This window comes from Synchiropus splendidus, chromosome 13, assembly GCF_027744825.2.
Source record: "Synchiropus splendidus isolate RoL2022-P1 chromosome 13, RoL_Sspl_1.0, whole genome shotgun sequence".
In the NCBI taxonomy this organism is placed as follows: Eukaryota; Metazoa; Chordata; class Actinopteri; order Syngnathiformes; family Callionymidae; genus Synchiropus; species Synchiropus splendidus.
The window spans coordinates 14,881,696-14,898,163 of NC_071346.1; the positions used below are offsets into that span (position 1 = coordinate 14,881,696).

The following is a 16,468-nucleotide window of genomic DNA, read 5'->3' on the forward strand; positions in this document are numbered from 1 at the left end:
TGTGGATATAGCGCTCACGCCGAACGTTTGATTTGAGTTAGCTGTTAACCTCAAATAGTGTGGTGTAGTTCCGTTAGCCTGTTAGCTCGCTCGGCGGTGGCCCTAGCGAGCTGGATGCTAAACGGTGTTTGAAACAAGTGCTGTTTACTTTAGCCGGGAAGTTGCGCCCATAGTACTCTTCACCCACGAGCGAATGTAACACGCCAAACAAGCCAGTCGTACTCCATTGTAGCAATTGCTTACAGGCAAAAACTACCTTTTTAGCTACTGCACGGTTCAAGTGGATTTGAGCAAACGCAGGTAACGCGCTGGTTTGTTTACATCGCGACCAGAAGACACAGTTCTCTTGGCGGCACAGTACGATGTTTTTTTTCTTCCACGGATTAGTCCGGGATTTGCTTTTCATTCGATCCAATCGTTACTATGAAAAGACGCACGGTATTCCATCGAACCTGTGGCTCGTGTGGTGTACTATTGACAAGTAATATCTGATGCACTTTGTTGACCCCATGTGGTCAGATATGTGGACGAGACATGTGATTCATAAGTGGTGTAATGCAACTTTTAAACGACACATCTAGAAATATGTCCACGATTTTGTTTTATATCGTCATGGTTGAACCTTCACTTATAGCAGAGCAAAAAGGTGTTTTGGAATGGTTTGACCTATTCGTTTTTTGTTTTTTTTTTTTAAAGCAAAACATGAAATAACATTTTGTTTGAAACTTTAACTACTTCTGAGTTAACTCTCGCAAGGATCAGAATTACTCAGACTCCTGTTACACTTCTGTTTCACAGAATTTACTATTTGCTTTCTTTTGGGTAACATATGTTACAGTACTGTACAGTTTATCAACATATTTTTAATCTCTTTCAGGATCAAATTCTAGGGTTATTTTTGTCTTGTGTTTCCTTACACAATTAGTTTAATAAAAATAAACCATGATCACTCAAAGTAAAAATACTGAAGCACATTTAAGAGAACTGCAAGAACTGAATTTGAATTGTTCTTTTATATGAGACAACTGCAGTCATTGCGTGATCTAAGAGAGCATCACACAACACCGTTTCTGTCATCTGAGTTCAAAGGAAAGACGGCCATGTATAAAACAAGAAAAATAACCGAATGTTTGCGATCTACATCAAAGGTTTGTATTAGGAAATGAGCAATGAAGGAATTTGAATTGCTTTGATGGTTGCTCGCCATCTTCTCGAGAGGTACCATGTGACTCCATTTCTAACATCCTTCAAATTTGGACTTGCTGCCATTTACAAAACTAGAAATATAATGTAATATTTGCTATCTGCAGTCAAAAGTCATAAGACTAAAGTTCCTGAAATCTGATATAAAGTAATGTGAAGTGATTAGCACTGGGAACGCACTGATCCAACTTTTATGCTCCCAATACCTGGGCTATGGGTCTCGACCAATACCAATCCGATACCTAGTAACAAAATAGAGTGAACTTGCCTTCTATCCATGCAGTGCGATAACACTGGTCATCCTTAAAGGCAAAAATGACCTCATTTGGAATTACAAACTTGGTGTTTATTTAAACTTGTTTAAGTGGTGTTTACCAAATATTGCCAGCGCTACTGAACTGCTGCAGCAGCGCTTCAAATCGGCGAGGATTCTATTTCTAGTAGAATTAAGTTGGAATAGAGAGAAATGAACAGATAGGAAGTCAACCTGTGAAAAGTGATGTGAATCCAGCACAAAATTTCATAATAAAACTCAATGTGTCGACATGATTCGCATTTCATTGCGTGAGCAAAAGGAAAATCCCAGCATGGGCTGCAGCTCCGCGCTGTATGCAACCGAAACCAAAGCGTGGCACAATAGTTCAGGAGCGTAGTTTTAATTGTACTTTAAACACAAGAAACTCAACAGTTAAGATTTGATCAGATCCACCCATGTGTCTGACACGTGATCTAAGCTCATTAGTTTTAGCATTTTCATATGTGCATATGTGCGCAGCTGCTGTGGACTTCCATCCATCCATCCATCCGTCCATCCATTCATTCATCCAAGTCCACGACAAATAGTAATCCACAATTGCATGGCAAGCCTAAATAAATCTCATCCTCAGTTACTGGTCTCTTTAAATGTAACAAGAATCTCGCGATCAAAACATCCTCGCGTGACTGAGTGGAGAACTGCCAGAGCTTCAGGTGTAAATTGAAAACTCGGCTGCAGCTATGTTGTATCTGCTGTTAGCTGCTGCCACTTTATCATGATGACGGGTGCTGTGTGTGACGTCCACATGAGCACTAAGCAATAAGTTCAAATGCCAGGATCGGCTATTTTTCACAGATGCCCAATCCCACTTTAAGAGGAATCGGGACGATGGCCAATACCAGGATCGAGATCAGTGCATCCCTACCTAGCATTGTCTCGTGTCGTGTCAAATCATGTGTCTTGCTTAAGTTCAATACTGGACTGTGACTAATACTATTCGTTCAGTAAAATAATCTGCCTGCAATTGTGTTTCTTCATAGTCTTCCATGAGGTTACTTATCTAATAATGACACCTAGGCTAAAATTTGACTAGTATTGAAATTTGCTTTGACGTTTGGACATATCTGCCTCCATATAGTTGGATGGTTTGACATCACAGGTGGCAATTCAATTTCCTAAAGGGCTAGGTTATATATTGTGACCATTGAGAGGGGTCGTCAAACCCAAAGAAAGGCGGCTAAAAGAAAATTGAAAATAAAAGTCAGGATGACATCATGTGTGATTATGAAATGTTGGCTAGTTGTGTTTTATTTAATTTAAACTGCATTACATTTACGGATTCTCATACATTTCAAATTTTACCTTCAAGAGACAAGAAATACTCCTTAAAACGAAAAAGTTATGTTTCAGTTCCGTCATAATGAACAAGAAAACAATGCACAAGACAAGGCAGTTCTATAGTTCCATTCTGACAGGAGGGCCACATAAGTACAGTCAAAGGGCCGCACTTTGCCGAGGCCTTTTACGTGGTTAATATTTGGTATGTAAATCAATCACTTTGAACTATGAGAGTAAGATGGTCATATTTATATCAAAAACTGCTTCAGCTTTTGTCAAATGTGATTAAATGACAGGCACTCATGCTGGAGAATCTGCAGAAAACATCCACTCCTCATGTCGGACTGCAGCCAAATTCCCAGGTAATGTCTTTCAAATGTTGTTTAGAAAATAGTGAATTTTGAAATGATATGAATTAATATAACGGTGCAATTTGATGTCTGTGTTAAGATTGGTGAGGAGATGAGCCAGAACAGCTTTATTAAGCAGTATCTGGCGAAGCAGCAGGAGCTCCTGAGACAACGTTTGGAAAGAGAAGCCCGGGAGGCTTATGAAACAAATGGTTTGTATTTGAAGTATTTCAGTGGACTTGAGTGTCATTTTTCCTGGTTTATTTGGATAACTCTCTCTATACAGATCAAGAAGACCACACAGTCAATAACAACACATCACATTCAACTCAAGCTGAGGTCTGTAAAATAGGTTTTGATTCTCCATCAGTATTATTTATTACAACTTGCATTTTGTCATCTAGCTAAATAATGCTTGGACCCTGTTTTTCCCCTGACCAGGATGTGGCGCAAGCTGTAAGCAGTCAACATAAACCACCTGGCCCCTCTGGTGAACACCAGGGAGAGACCAACAGTAACCAGGAGCCTGATGTACCTGGACCACCTGCCTCTGCCAAATTGATGAAACGGCAAGAAAAACCTGCTGCGGCTAGTAATTTTGCCGTCGACAGCGATGACGACAGTGAAGATGGCGAGGAAGATGCCGATGATGAGGACTGGGACCGCAGCATGCGTCGAAAAAATGTCAGAGAACCACCAAGACGGCCTGCAACCAGAGAAAGGTCTGGAGCCTCTTGTCAACCCCAGCAGCAGCACATCCCTCCTCCCCTTTTGTCACCTCAACTTCGCCAGCCAACTCCTCCTCCCTCACCACCACCAGAGTTATCATTTCCTTTGCCTGATACCCCTAAACAGAGTCCTCCTAGTCCAGAGGTAGCCCCCGCAAGGAGCTCACCAAGCACCTCCAGCTCTGGTTCTTCTAGCAGTGGGAGTCGAAGTAGCAGCCCTGAGCCACAGAGAGGTGGAAAGGCTGAACGCAAACCCGGCCCCTTGACCTTACTGGCACGTAAAATGGAGTCGGAAGGTGCTTTCTCTGGAGCAGGTTGGCACGGCCGCGACGGGCAATGCAACAACAGTTCTGCCGCGGCACTGAATACAGCCCGTGACCCTTCGGAGGATATGACAAGTGCTGTCACTCATGCAGCCATCAGTGGTAGTCACACAGCCGCCATTACTCCCAATACGAGTGTTCTCAAGACCACAACAACAGAAGCAAGGAGAAAGGACGCTGAGAGTGAAAGAGAAAAGACTCTTGAACTTGAAAGGCAGGAAAGACAGAGAAATCTTGAACAACAGCAAGCCTTGGAAGAAGAGCGAGAACGTGCTATTGCTGTGCAGAGAGAGGAACAATTGAAAGCATTGCAAAAGGAAAAGGAACTTGAAAGAGAAAGACAGGAGCGTGAGCAGGCGCTGGCTAAAGAAAGGGAAGAACAAGAGGAACGACAGAAAGAACTTGATAGGCAAAGGGCTCTAGAGGAAGAACTTCAACGGCAAAAGGAGGAGCAGGAGATGAGAGAGAGAGAGGCAAAGGAAAGAGCATTGGCACAGGAACGAAAAGAGAGAGAAATGGCTCTGGAGAAAGAGAGGCTGGAGAGGGAAAGACAGGAGGCTGAGCGAAAAGAACAGGAAAGGATTAGAAGAGAGCAGGAAGAAAGACTGGAGCAGGAACAAATTCAAAAAGAAAAACTTCTGGAGCAACAGCGGTTAGAACTTGAGAGGGAAAGAATAGAGAGAGAAAGGATAAGGAAGGAGGAACAGGATAGAATTGAAAGAGAGAGAGCTTTGGAACAAGAAAGAAAAGAGAAAGAGAGGGAAAGACAGGAGGCTGAGCGAAAAGAACAGGAAAGGATTAGAAGAGAGCAGGAAGAAAGACTGGAGCAACAGCGGTTAGAACTTGAGAGGGAAAGAATAGAGCAAGAAAGGATAAGGAAGGAGGAACAGGATAGAATTGAAAGAGAGAGAGCTTTGGAACAAGAAAGAAAAGAGAGAGAGAGGTTGGAAAAGGAAAAAGAAGAGATGCTGAGGTTGGAGGCGAAGAGAGCAGAGGAGGCGAGATTAGAGATGGAGAGGTTGGAGAAGGAAAGGGTAGAAAAAGAGAGGGCAGAAAAGGAGAGGATGGAAAAAGAAAGGGCAGAAAAGGAAAGAATAGAAAAGGAGAGGTTGGAGAAAGAAAAAGCTGAAAATGAGAGACTAGAGAGAGAGAGAATGGAGAGGGAAAGAGTAGAAATGGAGAGACAGGAGAGGGAACGGGCAGCACTTGAAAGGGAAAGGGCGGAAAAAGAAAGATTGGAGAGGGAAAGAGTGGAAAAGGAGAGGGAGAGAGCAGAAAAGGAGAGAGTGGAGAAAGAGAGGCTAGAGATGGAGAGATTGGAAAATGATCGGTTGGCAAAGGAGAGGGCTCAACTGGAACATTTTGATAAAAATAGAGCTTTAGAGTCTGAAAACATCAATTCGTCTGAAGTTCAGAAAGGGACTAATAACAACCTCAAAAGTGAGATGGAGTCACATGAGGTGAGGGCTAAGCTGGTTTCCACAGAAAGTCAACTGCCTCCATCCAAACGTGGTCGGGACGACCTCACCTCTCCGCCTACTCCTTCCTCTACATTCTCAGGAGAAGGAGCATGTGCTCCACAGAGCCTTAGCGAAGTCCAAGCTGCTGAGTCCCTTCCAGCATCTCAGCCATCCCATAAGAAGTTCCGCTTTTCGAGGGAGCCCCCAGTTCAACCTCACTCGTCTTCGCCATTCTCCCCTGTCAAGTCCACTCCTTTAATTTCTCCTGCTAACATTGAGGCACAACAGGTAGTTGAGGATGAAAATTCCAAACTAAAGAATTCTCTTGGAGTGGAGCAAAAGGAAGAGACTGCTGTTGCCACTGCACATGGCCAGCATTCCAAAAAAGAAGCCACGAGCCTTGACCAAGTCACCAGAGCGCGAGCCGAGGCTGAAGGGTCAAAGACAGTTGAAGATAACAATGAAAGCATGGATCTTTCACATTTGGGCCAGGGCAGGGGAAGAGAAGCCATGAAAAATGAGAAACAGAGAGAGAGATCATCTTCCAATGAGTCTTCATCATCTGGTTCATCGTCATCTTCATCATCATCATCTGGTTCTTCTAGTTCTACATCTTCCAGGGAGAGACGGGTAAGTAATGCGTAGAAAGATCCGCTGACTACACACAGAGTGTTAATGTTTTACAGTTGATGGAATCGTCGTGTTGGGATGCAACCACATTACTGCTGCTGCATAAGAATTGAAGCCAGTAAATGCAAGTTAAAATGCAAAACAATGCTAGACACTCTATACATAATTGTAATGCGCCACTTTATCGACCCACTGGCGTGTTGAAACAACACACCACACCACACAAGTAATTGCCTCGATTACAAGGATTTTGGTTATATGACTATTACTCTTGCGAGCATATGGCTGACACAATGTCAGTAACTGTGCATGTTAGCATGTATCCTTATGCTAAAAAAGACATAAAATGAATCTCTTCACAAAAGGCCTCTCAGTCAACTGACTGAAAGATGAAAGAGAACATAAACGATCCATCTCCCCAAACTTGTAAACCCGGTTTTGCTCAGTGGTTGTTGGCAGAGTGAAGAATAGATGTGAATGCTTAAGACTAATAATAAGTGTATGGAACTGGAATAATGTTCATAGTTAACAATTGCTTTTCCTAATTTTCCTCAAAACATAATCATACGTAATACTTGGAGTCATTACCTTCAGTACACTCGTTGCACAGTACCAAGTTTTGACAGAATTGCTTTGATATAGTGTGAGAATCCAGGTGAAATGTACTGTTTTTGAAACCCATGTCTTTTTTCCTTTCTATTTTATAGGATCGGAAACCCAAGAGGGACTCTTCACCCCAACGCAGCAGTAAAACATCCACCCAAGCTGAATCTGTGAAGAAACCTTCAAAGGAAGCAGAGCAAAAGGTTTGTTGGTGTTAGCCATAATTCATTCTGTTATAATCATTGTGAAATGTAGTTGGGAAGAAGACTTCATGTTTTTGCCTGTCGGTCTTCAGAACCCCTCATCTGTGCCTACCAGCGATGAGATGGAGAGTGAGAGAAGGCTCAGCAAAGGAGAGCAAGATATAACTGGGTATGCTTTCCTTTGTTGGTGTATGATGTGTGCCTGGCTAGTTTGAATGTTGCTTTCCTACCCAGGACCGTGCCTGGATATGGACATAGGCTGGTTTTATTGACTGTTGAAATGACTTCCTCTTTCGAAGCTCTCCTTCTCGAAACATATGATGGCTCTTTTCATCCATTCATTTCCTTCTCGTTTTATTTCCAGACATGTGACTGAGTCTACAATGGCAGAGCCAAAGAAAAGTCTGGAGAGCCCTGAGGAGGTAAGACATTGCATCTGATTGTATTGGATTGTGGATTATGCCACAGTTTAAGCTCTCTGTCTTCACTTTCAGAAGCATATCAGTTTGATGTTTTGTTGCTGAATTGCCTTTTTAAGATAAAGATCTATTTCTGGACGTCTTCTTACAATCTTGTGCTAAACAGAAGCAGGATTGAGAAGCAACTGTGTATTGAGGTCTTCTGCCACCTGACCTTGGTTCAGATTTAAGAACAAGCCAGAAGCCCATCTGTCCTCATTTGTACCTAGCAGATTTAACTCATTGAATCCAAACAGCATGCACTACTGTTGACTGGAATGCTTGCAAGTACTGCTTTGGCCAAAGACATTTGGAAGCTGGTGTCTCGAACTAATGAACCATATGGCCAGCCATATTGCTCCTGTCTTTGGAAAAATATTCCCATTAGTCATTAGTGCAGCAGCTTTATTCTCCGCTTCTTTTCCTCTTCCCAAAAATGTTGCTTGCACTTGTGTTATATTTAGCTGAGCGCTAACAGTTCAACAGAATTAGGCTGCAAAGTCAAACCTTTTATAAATAGCGTGGCTATTCACTGAGCACTGATGGTGAGACCTCTTTAGTGAAGACTACAGCAGTCACAAATCCTGTTCACTGTTCAGGATTTTCCAGTTTTCAGTTGGAGAGCAGACACTCCTCCGCAATGCTCAAATGACAAAAGGACTAGCTTGAAACCAAAATCTCTGGTGACTATACTTTCTTAGTTCTGTTAACTACGGCTGCTACAGTAATGTCTTCCTGCTTGATGTTTCTGGCATCCATCCTGAAGGCATAGCAAGGCATGGGGAGCACCTATAAGTATTCCTTATTCTCTCTACATCCACTGATCAAAGCGTGGTTAACTGTGGAAGTTGTTACCCTGAATTCCTGAAGTGTATAATCTGCTGAAATGACTAAACCACATAAAGTTCTAGACCTTTAGATCGTCATTGTTTTATTCTCTCTTTCAGACACCTAAAGCCTTCCCAGCTCGCAAGATCTCTCTAAGCAGTGAGTACCACTTCCTGATTTACTATTCCTTCATCCCATATAATCTGTGTGTTATGTTTGTCATTGCATTGACAAAAGTTGGGTTTTTCTGGTTGGATTTGAGTTCAGATAAATGTATACCCCCTTTCTAATTAACAATGCTTCTAATACTAAGATTTTTTGACTTTACATTAGGCAGTAAATCACCAGGACCTGGAAGCACTGAGGGCGAGCAGGATTCTGGGTCCATGGCCGGACGCAAACGGCGGTGGGGATCCAGCACGGCAGTCACAGCTAAAAAACCCTCCATTAGCATCACCACAGATTCTCTCAAGGTATTTGCTCTGCATTTCTCAACCTGTGCCTTGTTGAAACACAAAAGCACCATAGCATTTAACAATGTAAGCTTCCTTAAGCCCCGCATCTCTCATCGAACAGGTTGATGTTGAACTCTTGTGCGCGGATACTCTGAAGTGGGGTGGGAATCTTATGCCATCTCATGATTCGATTCAGATTTTGGGCCCACTAGTCAAATCATAATCAATTATTCGAATCATAACAATTTCATTCATTATGATTTCTGATCATGACCACATCTAATGACAAATGGAGAGTCTTTTCCACAAGGTTTAAACATACAGTATATCCAAGCTTGGATGGAATTGTTGCAGCTCTTACATCAAAGCAATGTCACAGTGCTTAAGTAACTAAGTAAATAAAAGTGCCTCTTTATTTTAAAAGTAATAATGTTCCATCAAACATGTTGCCTTTTAAATCCTGAGTAAAGTGCAGTTTCTTGAGTCTGTTCTTTTAGTCTCTTGGTAAAGCTGTGGTACAGCTGTGTTAGTCCTCTGTCTGTGATGCATGAGAGGCATCAGTGTATGTGTTCTGGGAGATGTCTTACTGTGTGAATCCGTGCATTTGTTGTGGTCCCAGCATTTACCGTAGATGGAGCTGGTTGCATCTCCTTCTCCACCATCTTTGTTTTAGTACCTTCCGTGTATGCGTCCTGAAGAGACTGCCCTTTCATGTCAGGACATTGTGTGAAGTTACAAAATGGCAGACAGCAATTTTTGACTTTTAAAAATGAATCTGAATCATAGCAAAGGAGTATCACCATTCTTACTATACTCTTTTTATGGTTTGTTTCCCCCCCCAGTCTCTTATTCCAGACATTCGACCTTGCATGGGCCAAGACGCAGTGGTAGACCTGTACCCTGAAGAAGCCGTCCTGTCTGGGGCTGAGGATGAGGACAGAGAGAGCCCTGATCAGGACCTCCAGATCCGACGCACAGTCACTCAGGTGGGTCATCTGTGGTGGTAAACAAGACACATGTCGAAGAAAAAATGGTCATTTTAAAAACTTTCTTTCATGAAGGTGGTGCTCCCAGAGAGCCAAGAGAATGGCCAACAAGAGGCAAAGGCGATCGTCTCTGAGGAGACGGAAGAGAATGACATTCCGTTGAGCACAGAAAAGGAACCTGAAGAGAAGATGGACATCTCTCTCCCAGAAGCCATGGAACCCCAGTCCACCTCACACACCAGCCATAATGTAGAAACAACCATTGGTGGGTTGCAAATAGCATCGTTGCCCTTTGGTTAGCCATCATCACAGTCTGATGAGTACATTTGAGTCACCTGTGTTCCTTTCTCCCGCCATGACAGTGACTCCCAGTGACACACTTGTTCGACGTTCAATCAGCCAGCAAAAGATGGGCGTGTCCATCACCATCGACGACCCAGTCCGCACTGCTCGGCAGCCCTCCCCGCCACGGGGCAAAGTCTCCAACATTGTGCACGTCCGGAACCTGGTAAGAAAACACCTCAGTAGCCCCTGGGTTACACACTACTACCATGTTGCCAAATAACTCCAATAAGCTGCTCATCTGCTGTGGATCTGTAGTTAGTGATCTGTTTTTATCAACAGTTTTTATGAGGATTGAATGTGGTGGCTTTATTTTATACTAAATTTGACAAAGTACAGGCATTACATTTTGAAAATGATACATACAATAACTGTATGTATCATTTTAACTAACTTGTGTAGGAAAATACATGGATAACAATAACAATAAAATACACTGAAAAACAATGGGGACGTTACAATAACTTATTGCAATAATGTTGGATTTCTTTGCTGAAATATTTTCCATTTTGTGCATCTTTTTGTGTACAACCCAGTTTTGTGGCAGCTTTATTCTACAAGTGAACATACTTCTGTCATATTACCTCACATACTGTACGTGCAGTAGTTTTACTTGGCTTTAGACTGAGCATGCAGTGCAGGATGACGCTTCAGTGTAGTGACCAAGTACTCTTGGCTCTAATGTGGTCTGTTACTGGTTTCTTCCAGGTGAGGCCTTTCACTCTGGGGCAGCTGAAGGAACTGCTGGGAAGAACAGGCAGCCTGATTGACGACGGCTTCTGGATCGACAAGATAAAATCTCACTGCTTCGTCACTGTGAGTGTTGCAAAGCTGTGTTTCTTTTCTCGGATGGGACGTTGTTTCTCATGAAAACAGCCTGTTCTGAAGGAGAGTTGAAGGTGATGAGTCTGCTTTTCCCTTTCATCCAGTACTCAAACCCTGAAGAGGCCGTAGCAACACGCGCAGCCCTTCATGGAGTCAAGTGGCCTCAGAGCAACCCCAAGTTCCTCAGTGTTGACTTCTGCCAGCAGGACGAGGTAATATCACCTCAGTAGTTTGTGACCGAATGATAATAATGTCAAGAATAAAACCTGACACTTGCTTGGCCATGGTCACGGTGAGGTTCATGACCAATAGGTGGAGTTAGTTTTATGTTTGGTAGGTTTGGTCCACTCTTCCTCCTCGTGTAGTGTCAGTGAGGTTCCTCTCTGGTCTATGGAGGGTAGCAAGGTAGATTCCTCTTGCTGAGCGACATGGAAGTCCTTATTGTGTTGTGTTTTTATGTGTATGCATCTGCTGGTGCACAGCTTTCCATAAGTCCCATGGCTGCCGCGAACAGGCGAAAATCACATTTGTTCTCAAACACGCTTCCCTTCCCTGCTTTGTAGCTGGACTTCCATAAAAACCCACAGAAAGCCGTAGCAGACCCCGAGGCGCAGAGCCGCGGTCGTGTGCCTGGCCTGATGCCCCTTATGCCTGAGCGTGACCAGTGGGCTGAGCGCGAGCGCGAAATGGAGCGCCGGGAACGTGCGCGGGCCGAGCGGGAGTGGGACCGGGATAAGGTGAAGGAGTTTGCTCCAGAGGAGCGGGAGGCCGGACCCCGGAGGTCAAGATCCAGAGAGGGACGACGCAAGGAGCGGGGCAAGAGCAAAGAGAAGAAGACTGAGAAGGGTAAGGCTGGCAACTGGGTGAGTGTTGACCACTGGAAGAAGGTGTTTCATGAGGCTTGGTCCACAGAGAAACCAGAGGAGCCGCCCGCCAAGCTGCTGGATGATCTGTTCCGGAAAACTAAAGCGGCACCGTGCATCTACTGGCTTCCACTGACAGAGGAGCAGGTGAGGAACGCTGGATGTCTCACATCTCATCGGCTGAATGGGCTTAGTTTCTGATGCTGTCTGTGTCTTCCAGTATGTCCAGCGGGAAGCTGCCAGAGAGGAGCGGAGAAAGGAGCGAGAGAAACTGAGGGAGGAGGAGGATAAGAAAAGAGAAGAGGAGCGCAAAGAGAAGACTAAAGATGGAGGAAGCGCCGCCGGCGAGCGGAACGAAAGCGAGAGAGATCGAGACCGAGCTAGGGAGAGAGAGAGGCAGAGGGAGGACGACAAACGCAGGGACGGCTACCGTAGGCCGGGAGCTAGCGGGAGCAGACGCTCGCGCAGCCGTAGCGATCCCAGAGAGCGGCGGCACTAATGACCAATCAGCTTACAGAACTGTTGTGCAGACCACCCTCTTCCATCCGCCTCTCACTACATTTTCTTTGTTTCGACCCAAAAGAGGACCAAGTGATGTCATCACCATCTCAGAGCACATCCACACGCTCAGAAGGGACCACGATGGTTGCAGTGTCGTTTCCCAGAGTGCCGTTCGTCTCACTCCTGTCAGCGGCCATCAAGTCCTGTTCATCCGTTTTTGTAAATTTGGACGGAGTCGCAGCATGGCACGCTGGGTACATCTCGTTTCCTTTCATGGCCGCAGTTCGCTCACCGTGTAGGTGCCATTTTCACCTTCTCAGTCATCAGTTGTGGCCACTGTTTGTAAAGCCTCTACGATCTGGATCAGGAGTCCTTCGGTGTAGTCCAAGGCGCTCCGAGCTGTCCTGCCTAAAGAGATGGTCTCTGCAGTCTGTAAATGTGAGGATCGGTGCGTTTGCCTTTTTGTACAGACACAAGATCACTCAAATCAAGCAGTTTAAGAGGCAGCTGTGGCGTGTTTCCGGACAACAACTACTAATGCAGCGTCCCTCTCTCACTGTTCGAAGGATTCTCCAGTGGAGAGGCTGGTTTTATCCCACCCGACGCATTTTATGTAACGCTTTTATCATGAATTTATTATCTCGCGCGCCGTCTACATCCGCCGGGCCTCTGACCCTGAACCTTCGCAGGCTGAGAGGAGATGCTGCACCACTGTTTCCTCACCAGTGATTTCAATATTGTTTTGATAATTTTACCATTTTTAGTATACAGGTTTGTTTTGTTTTTATTTTGAAAATGACCTTTTTGAGTACGCCTATCAGTGGTGAATGTACAAATAATAAAAATTCAAGTTTGAAATTATTGTAACGTTTTTGTTCTTTTTTTTTTAAGTAAATCTTGAAGGAAATCTATGAGGTAAAGAGGAGAGTGCGGGTGGGGTGGAACAGGTGGAGACAACTGTGATTTATGACAGAAGAGTGGCTGCTAGAGAGGAAGGGATGTTCTACAGGGAAGGAGTGAGACCTGCCATGACTTGTACTTTAGAGACACTTTGATGTGTGTCAGAAGAAGACGAAGGTGGTGAATGAGGATCTTGAAGATGATCAAGACAAGGTTAAGGTGGTGGAGTCTTGAGTTGCTCTCACCAAGCGATGGCTACTGTCAGGTGTCAACCAAGAAACCTTTCAATGTCCATCATTACATGACTTCTGAACACCTACAAGTGCGTCTCTGACAGACTGGAACCAGTGTGTAGTGAGCTGGGAAACTACACTGATATGACACACCTGCACTTTCAAAAGCAGTCCACATGGAGGCAATATGACCTTGCACTTCAGTGGAACTGAGCATCTCCACCAGATCAGATGGGTCAGTCAAAGTTCCCTCATCCTGCCCTGTGAAGTGATTCAGTCCTGCAACACCAGAGCAGGGCGTGAGACAAAAGCTTCAGAACCTGTCGCAGTGTACCAACACCCTCGGGCATCTGTCTCCTGCACTCTCCGTTGCCCCTCAATGAACCGTCTTCCAGCCCCTTTTTTTTTTTTTTTTAATTCCATCGCTGGTCCTGACGTTGATCCCGCAGAGCTCAGCAGTGCTCCTCTGTAATTACAGCTCCATGGTCGCTGAGCAGAACATTTTTGTGCCCTGATGCAACCCAGTGTGTCTGGACTCTGTGTGGACCGGAGAATCCCTCAGCCGGGCATCTCAGTTCTAAATGGAAGTCATTGGATCATTCATAAGATTTCAAGGTGCAATTGAGTTGTTTTAAAGTGTGTCTTGTGTCATACTGGTCTAGATTTCTCGGGATTTGAACAGCAGTTTCAATGACACCTCACATCAATTTTAACATCTAGTGTCACTGTTTATTTCCTGTTCATTCCTACATTTTAGAGTGTTTTTGATTTAACTATTTCTCTATGAATATTCTGTTTATATATAAATGCAGTTCTATTCGATTTCTATCAATTAGTCTTTCATTTCATAAAGCACTTTTTGAGTTATGTTTCTGTTCAAAAAGAGTGATATAAATGACGTGTTTACCCAGAGTGCTGCCGTAGTCTTTTCCTCTTCTGTCGCTCACTTCCTGTTGTACTTCACACAATAGGGGGTTTCGCCTCCTAGGATAAATGTGGGAAGTGACTGGAGTTCGTCTACTCAAAGTCAAAGTCAGAGAGGCTAGATGGAGATGGTTTGGACATGTACAGAGGAGAGAGAGCCAGTGCATTGGTAGGAAGATGTTGAGGTTGGAACTGCCAGGCAGAAGGTGGAGAGGAAGGCCAAAGAGGAGGTTGATGGAGGTGGTGAAGGAGGACATGAGGTTTGTAGGTTTGAGAGAAGAGGAAGCAGAGGACAGGGTGAGATGGAGGAGGATGATCCGCTGTGGCCACCCCTGAAGGGAGAAGCCGAAAGGGAAAGAAGAAGAAGAAGAACTGGAGTTTGTCTACTGTCTCTGGCTGGAGTGAGATGTTGGCTGAGAAATCTTGCAGCAACATGTGATCCACCCTTTTTCTTGTGTGTTCTCTGCTTGTAATTGTGTGGTTTCCTTTGGCTGTTCCTCACACAGGTGCATTGGATTGTGGTCGCCTGTCTGCCCTGAGATGGAATTGTCGTGGCGACACCTGCTTCCCGCCCTTTGTAGCAAATCTCTAACAGATTGCACACCTGCCCAATAATCCCGAGTTTATGACCTCACAAGTCTGGCTGCACGTCTGTCTGTTGTAAACTGAAGAGCAAATTTCAATGAACTTGGGCAAACTGAGCTCACTTGAACTCTTAAAGCTGCGTTATGTAAGATGATTTGTTTTCATATTTCCGATTCTTACGCACCATGATGGAGCATGGGCTGCTATAAGCTATAATTCTTTTAAAGAATAATAAAAAATCTCATGAGTGGAAACTACTTCATAACATGTTTCTTTCTTTCCTTCTTTGTTTGCTGACCTCATGTTTTGAAAGCGAAGTCTGCGAGTTGTGTCGTGACTTGCTGCAACATAACTGGAAGAAGATCAGGCGCGGCAGATTAAAACCAGCCCTGTTTTCGTCTTCTCCACTCTCTGTACACGCACGTGCGCACGCACACTCACGTGACCACCATCAATCCAAAGCTGGCGCTGTAAACTTGTCTGAACGAAGCCGCTCTGATCCGAGCTCGATCTTATCTAACTCTGCTGCTCTTGGAAAGCCGTGATCTCACGGGGTGTTCGGGTTTCCAGGCCACGGCTGGAGAAAAACATACCTGGATCAACTGATATGATCCAGAAGTGACTGCTGGAAGACGTTCCACCTCTGACTCTGACTGTTGATGCGGCCAAAATAACAGCGCGATGTTGATATCTGCTTCTGTTTGTGGGATGCAACCCATAAAAGGAGAAGCACGTCAGACCTACTCAGCGTGAGAATCGCATGGAGATCCCATAATATCCCCCCTCAGAACCCAGCATGTGTAGTGAACTCAGGCAGCTTGCGTATTATGACCACCTAGAAATAGTCAAATACATGAAGGCGTCAAATGCTGGTGTTTTTGAGAACCTCAGCTGCAGGACCACCTGGGTCCAGTCAGCTGAGCAAGGCCTCTCTGCTGACGGCCAGTGGGCAGTAAAAACAATATGTTTTGGCTGGGATGGCGGCCCCCTCCTCCTCTCCAGACCCGCTGACTTCAGATGTGGCCTCTGTGATCTCTGCATGTCCTCCCACTCTCTGCTCTGTATCTGATCTGATCGGTCGACCCCTGCCATCCGCCCCAGGATGAAAGCCAAGCGGTCCGGACCCGGTCTCCTGCACACGCTCCTTCAGGTCCTCCCTCACAGAGCTTTCGCTCATATGGAAACCAGATGTTTTTAGATTTTTAGGGATCGGTACGGTCTTCGACAGATGAATGAGGGCGAGGACTGTGAGTGAAGCAGTTTTTTGGGGCCCTTGCTGGGTCAACATGGACTTTTCGACCCGGTATCCGGGTCACGTCCAGGTGCAACAGCGCTGTGTTTTTTACCACCAACACAACCGCTCCCAACAATCTTTGAGTCCAAGACTCACGGAACAAACCGGGGCCAACGGGCTCGGCACATCTGGGTCACGCAAAATAGATCGACCCGATGAGTGTCGGGGGGAGGGAGGGAC

General features: G+C 44.9%; 1 protein-coding gene across 1 annotated transcript in view; it reads left to right on the forward strand.

Moving 5' to 3' along the window:
- The window catches only part of acin1a (apoptotic chromatin condensation inducer 1a), a 13,682-nt gene extending 469 nt beyond the window's left edge, over nucleotides 1–13,213 (forward strand). Inside the window, exons 2-18 of the mRNA XM_053882508.1 lie at nucleotides 3,094–3,159; nucleotides 3,248–3,359; nucleotides 3,434–3,486; nucleotides 3,589–6,288; nucleotides 6,996–7,094; nucleotides 7,187–7,263; nucleotides 7,459–7,516; nucleotides 8,500–8,539; nucleotides 8,714–8,853; nucleotides 9,678–9,821; nucleotides 9,897–10,086; nucleotides 10,184–10,329; nucleotides 10,872–10,979; nucleotides 11,093–11,200; nucleotides 11,552–11,834; nucleotides 11,901–11,998; nucleotides 12,072–13,213. Coding sequence (XP_053738483.1) covers nucleotides 3,094–3,159; nucleotides 3,248–3,359; nucleotides 3,434–3,486; nucleotides 3,589–6,288; nucleotides 6,996–7,094; nucleotides 7,187–7,263; nucleotides 7,459–7,516; nucleotides 8,500–8,539; nucleotides 8,714–8,853; nucleotides 9,678–9,821; nucleotides 9,897–10,086; nucleotides 10,184–10,329; nucleotides 10,872–10,979; nucleotides 11,093–11,200; nucleotides 11,552–11,834; nucleotides 11,901–11,998; nucleotides 12,072–12,350 — 4,701 coding nt within the window. The 3' untranslated portion in view covers nucleotides 12,351–13,213. The remainder of the gene's footprint in view (nucleotides 1–3,093; nucleotides 3,160–3,247; nucleotides 3,360–3,433; nucleotides 3,487–3,588; nucleotides 6,289–6,995; nucleotides 7,095–7,186; nucleotides 7,264–7,458; nucleotides 7,517–8,499; nucleotides 8,540–8,713; nucleotides 8,854–9,677; nucleotides 9,822–9,896; nucleotides 10,087–10,183; nucleotides 10,330–10,871; nucleotides 10,980–11,092; nucleotides 11,201–11,551; nucleotides 11,835–11,900; nucleotides 11,999–12,071) is intronic.
- The last annotated feature ends 3,255 nt before the right edge of the window (nucleotides 13,214–16,468 follow it).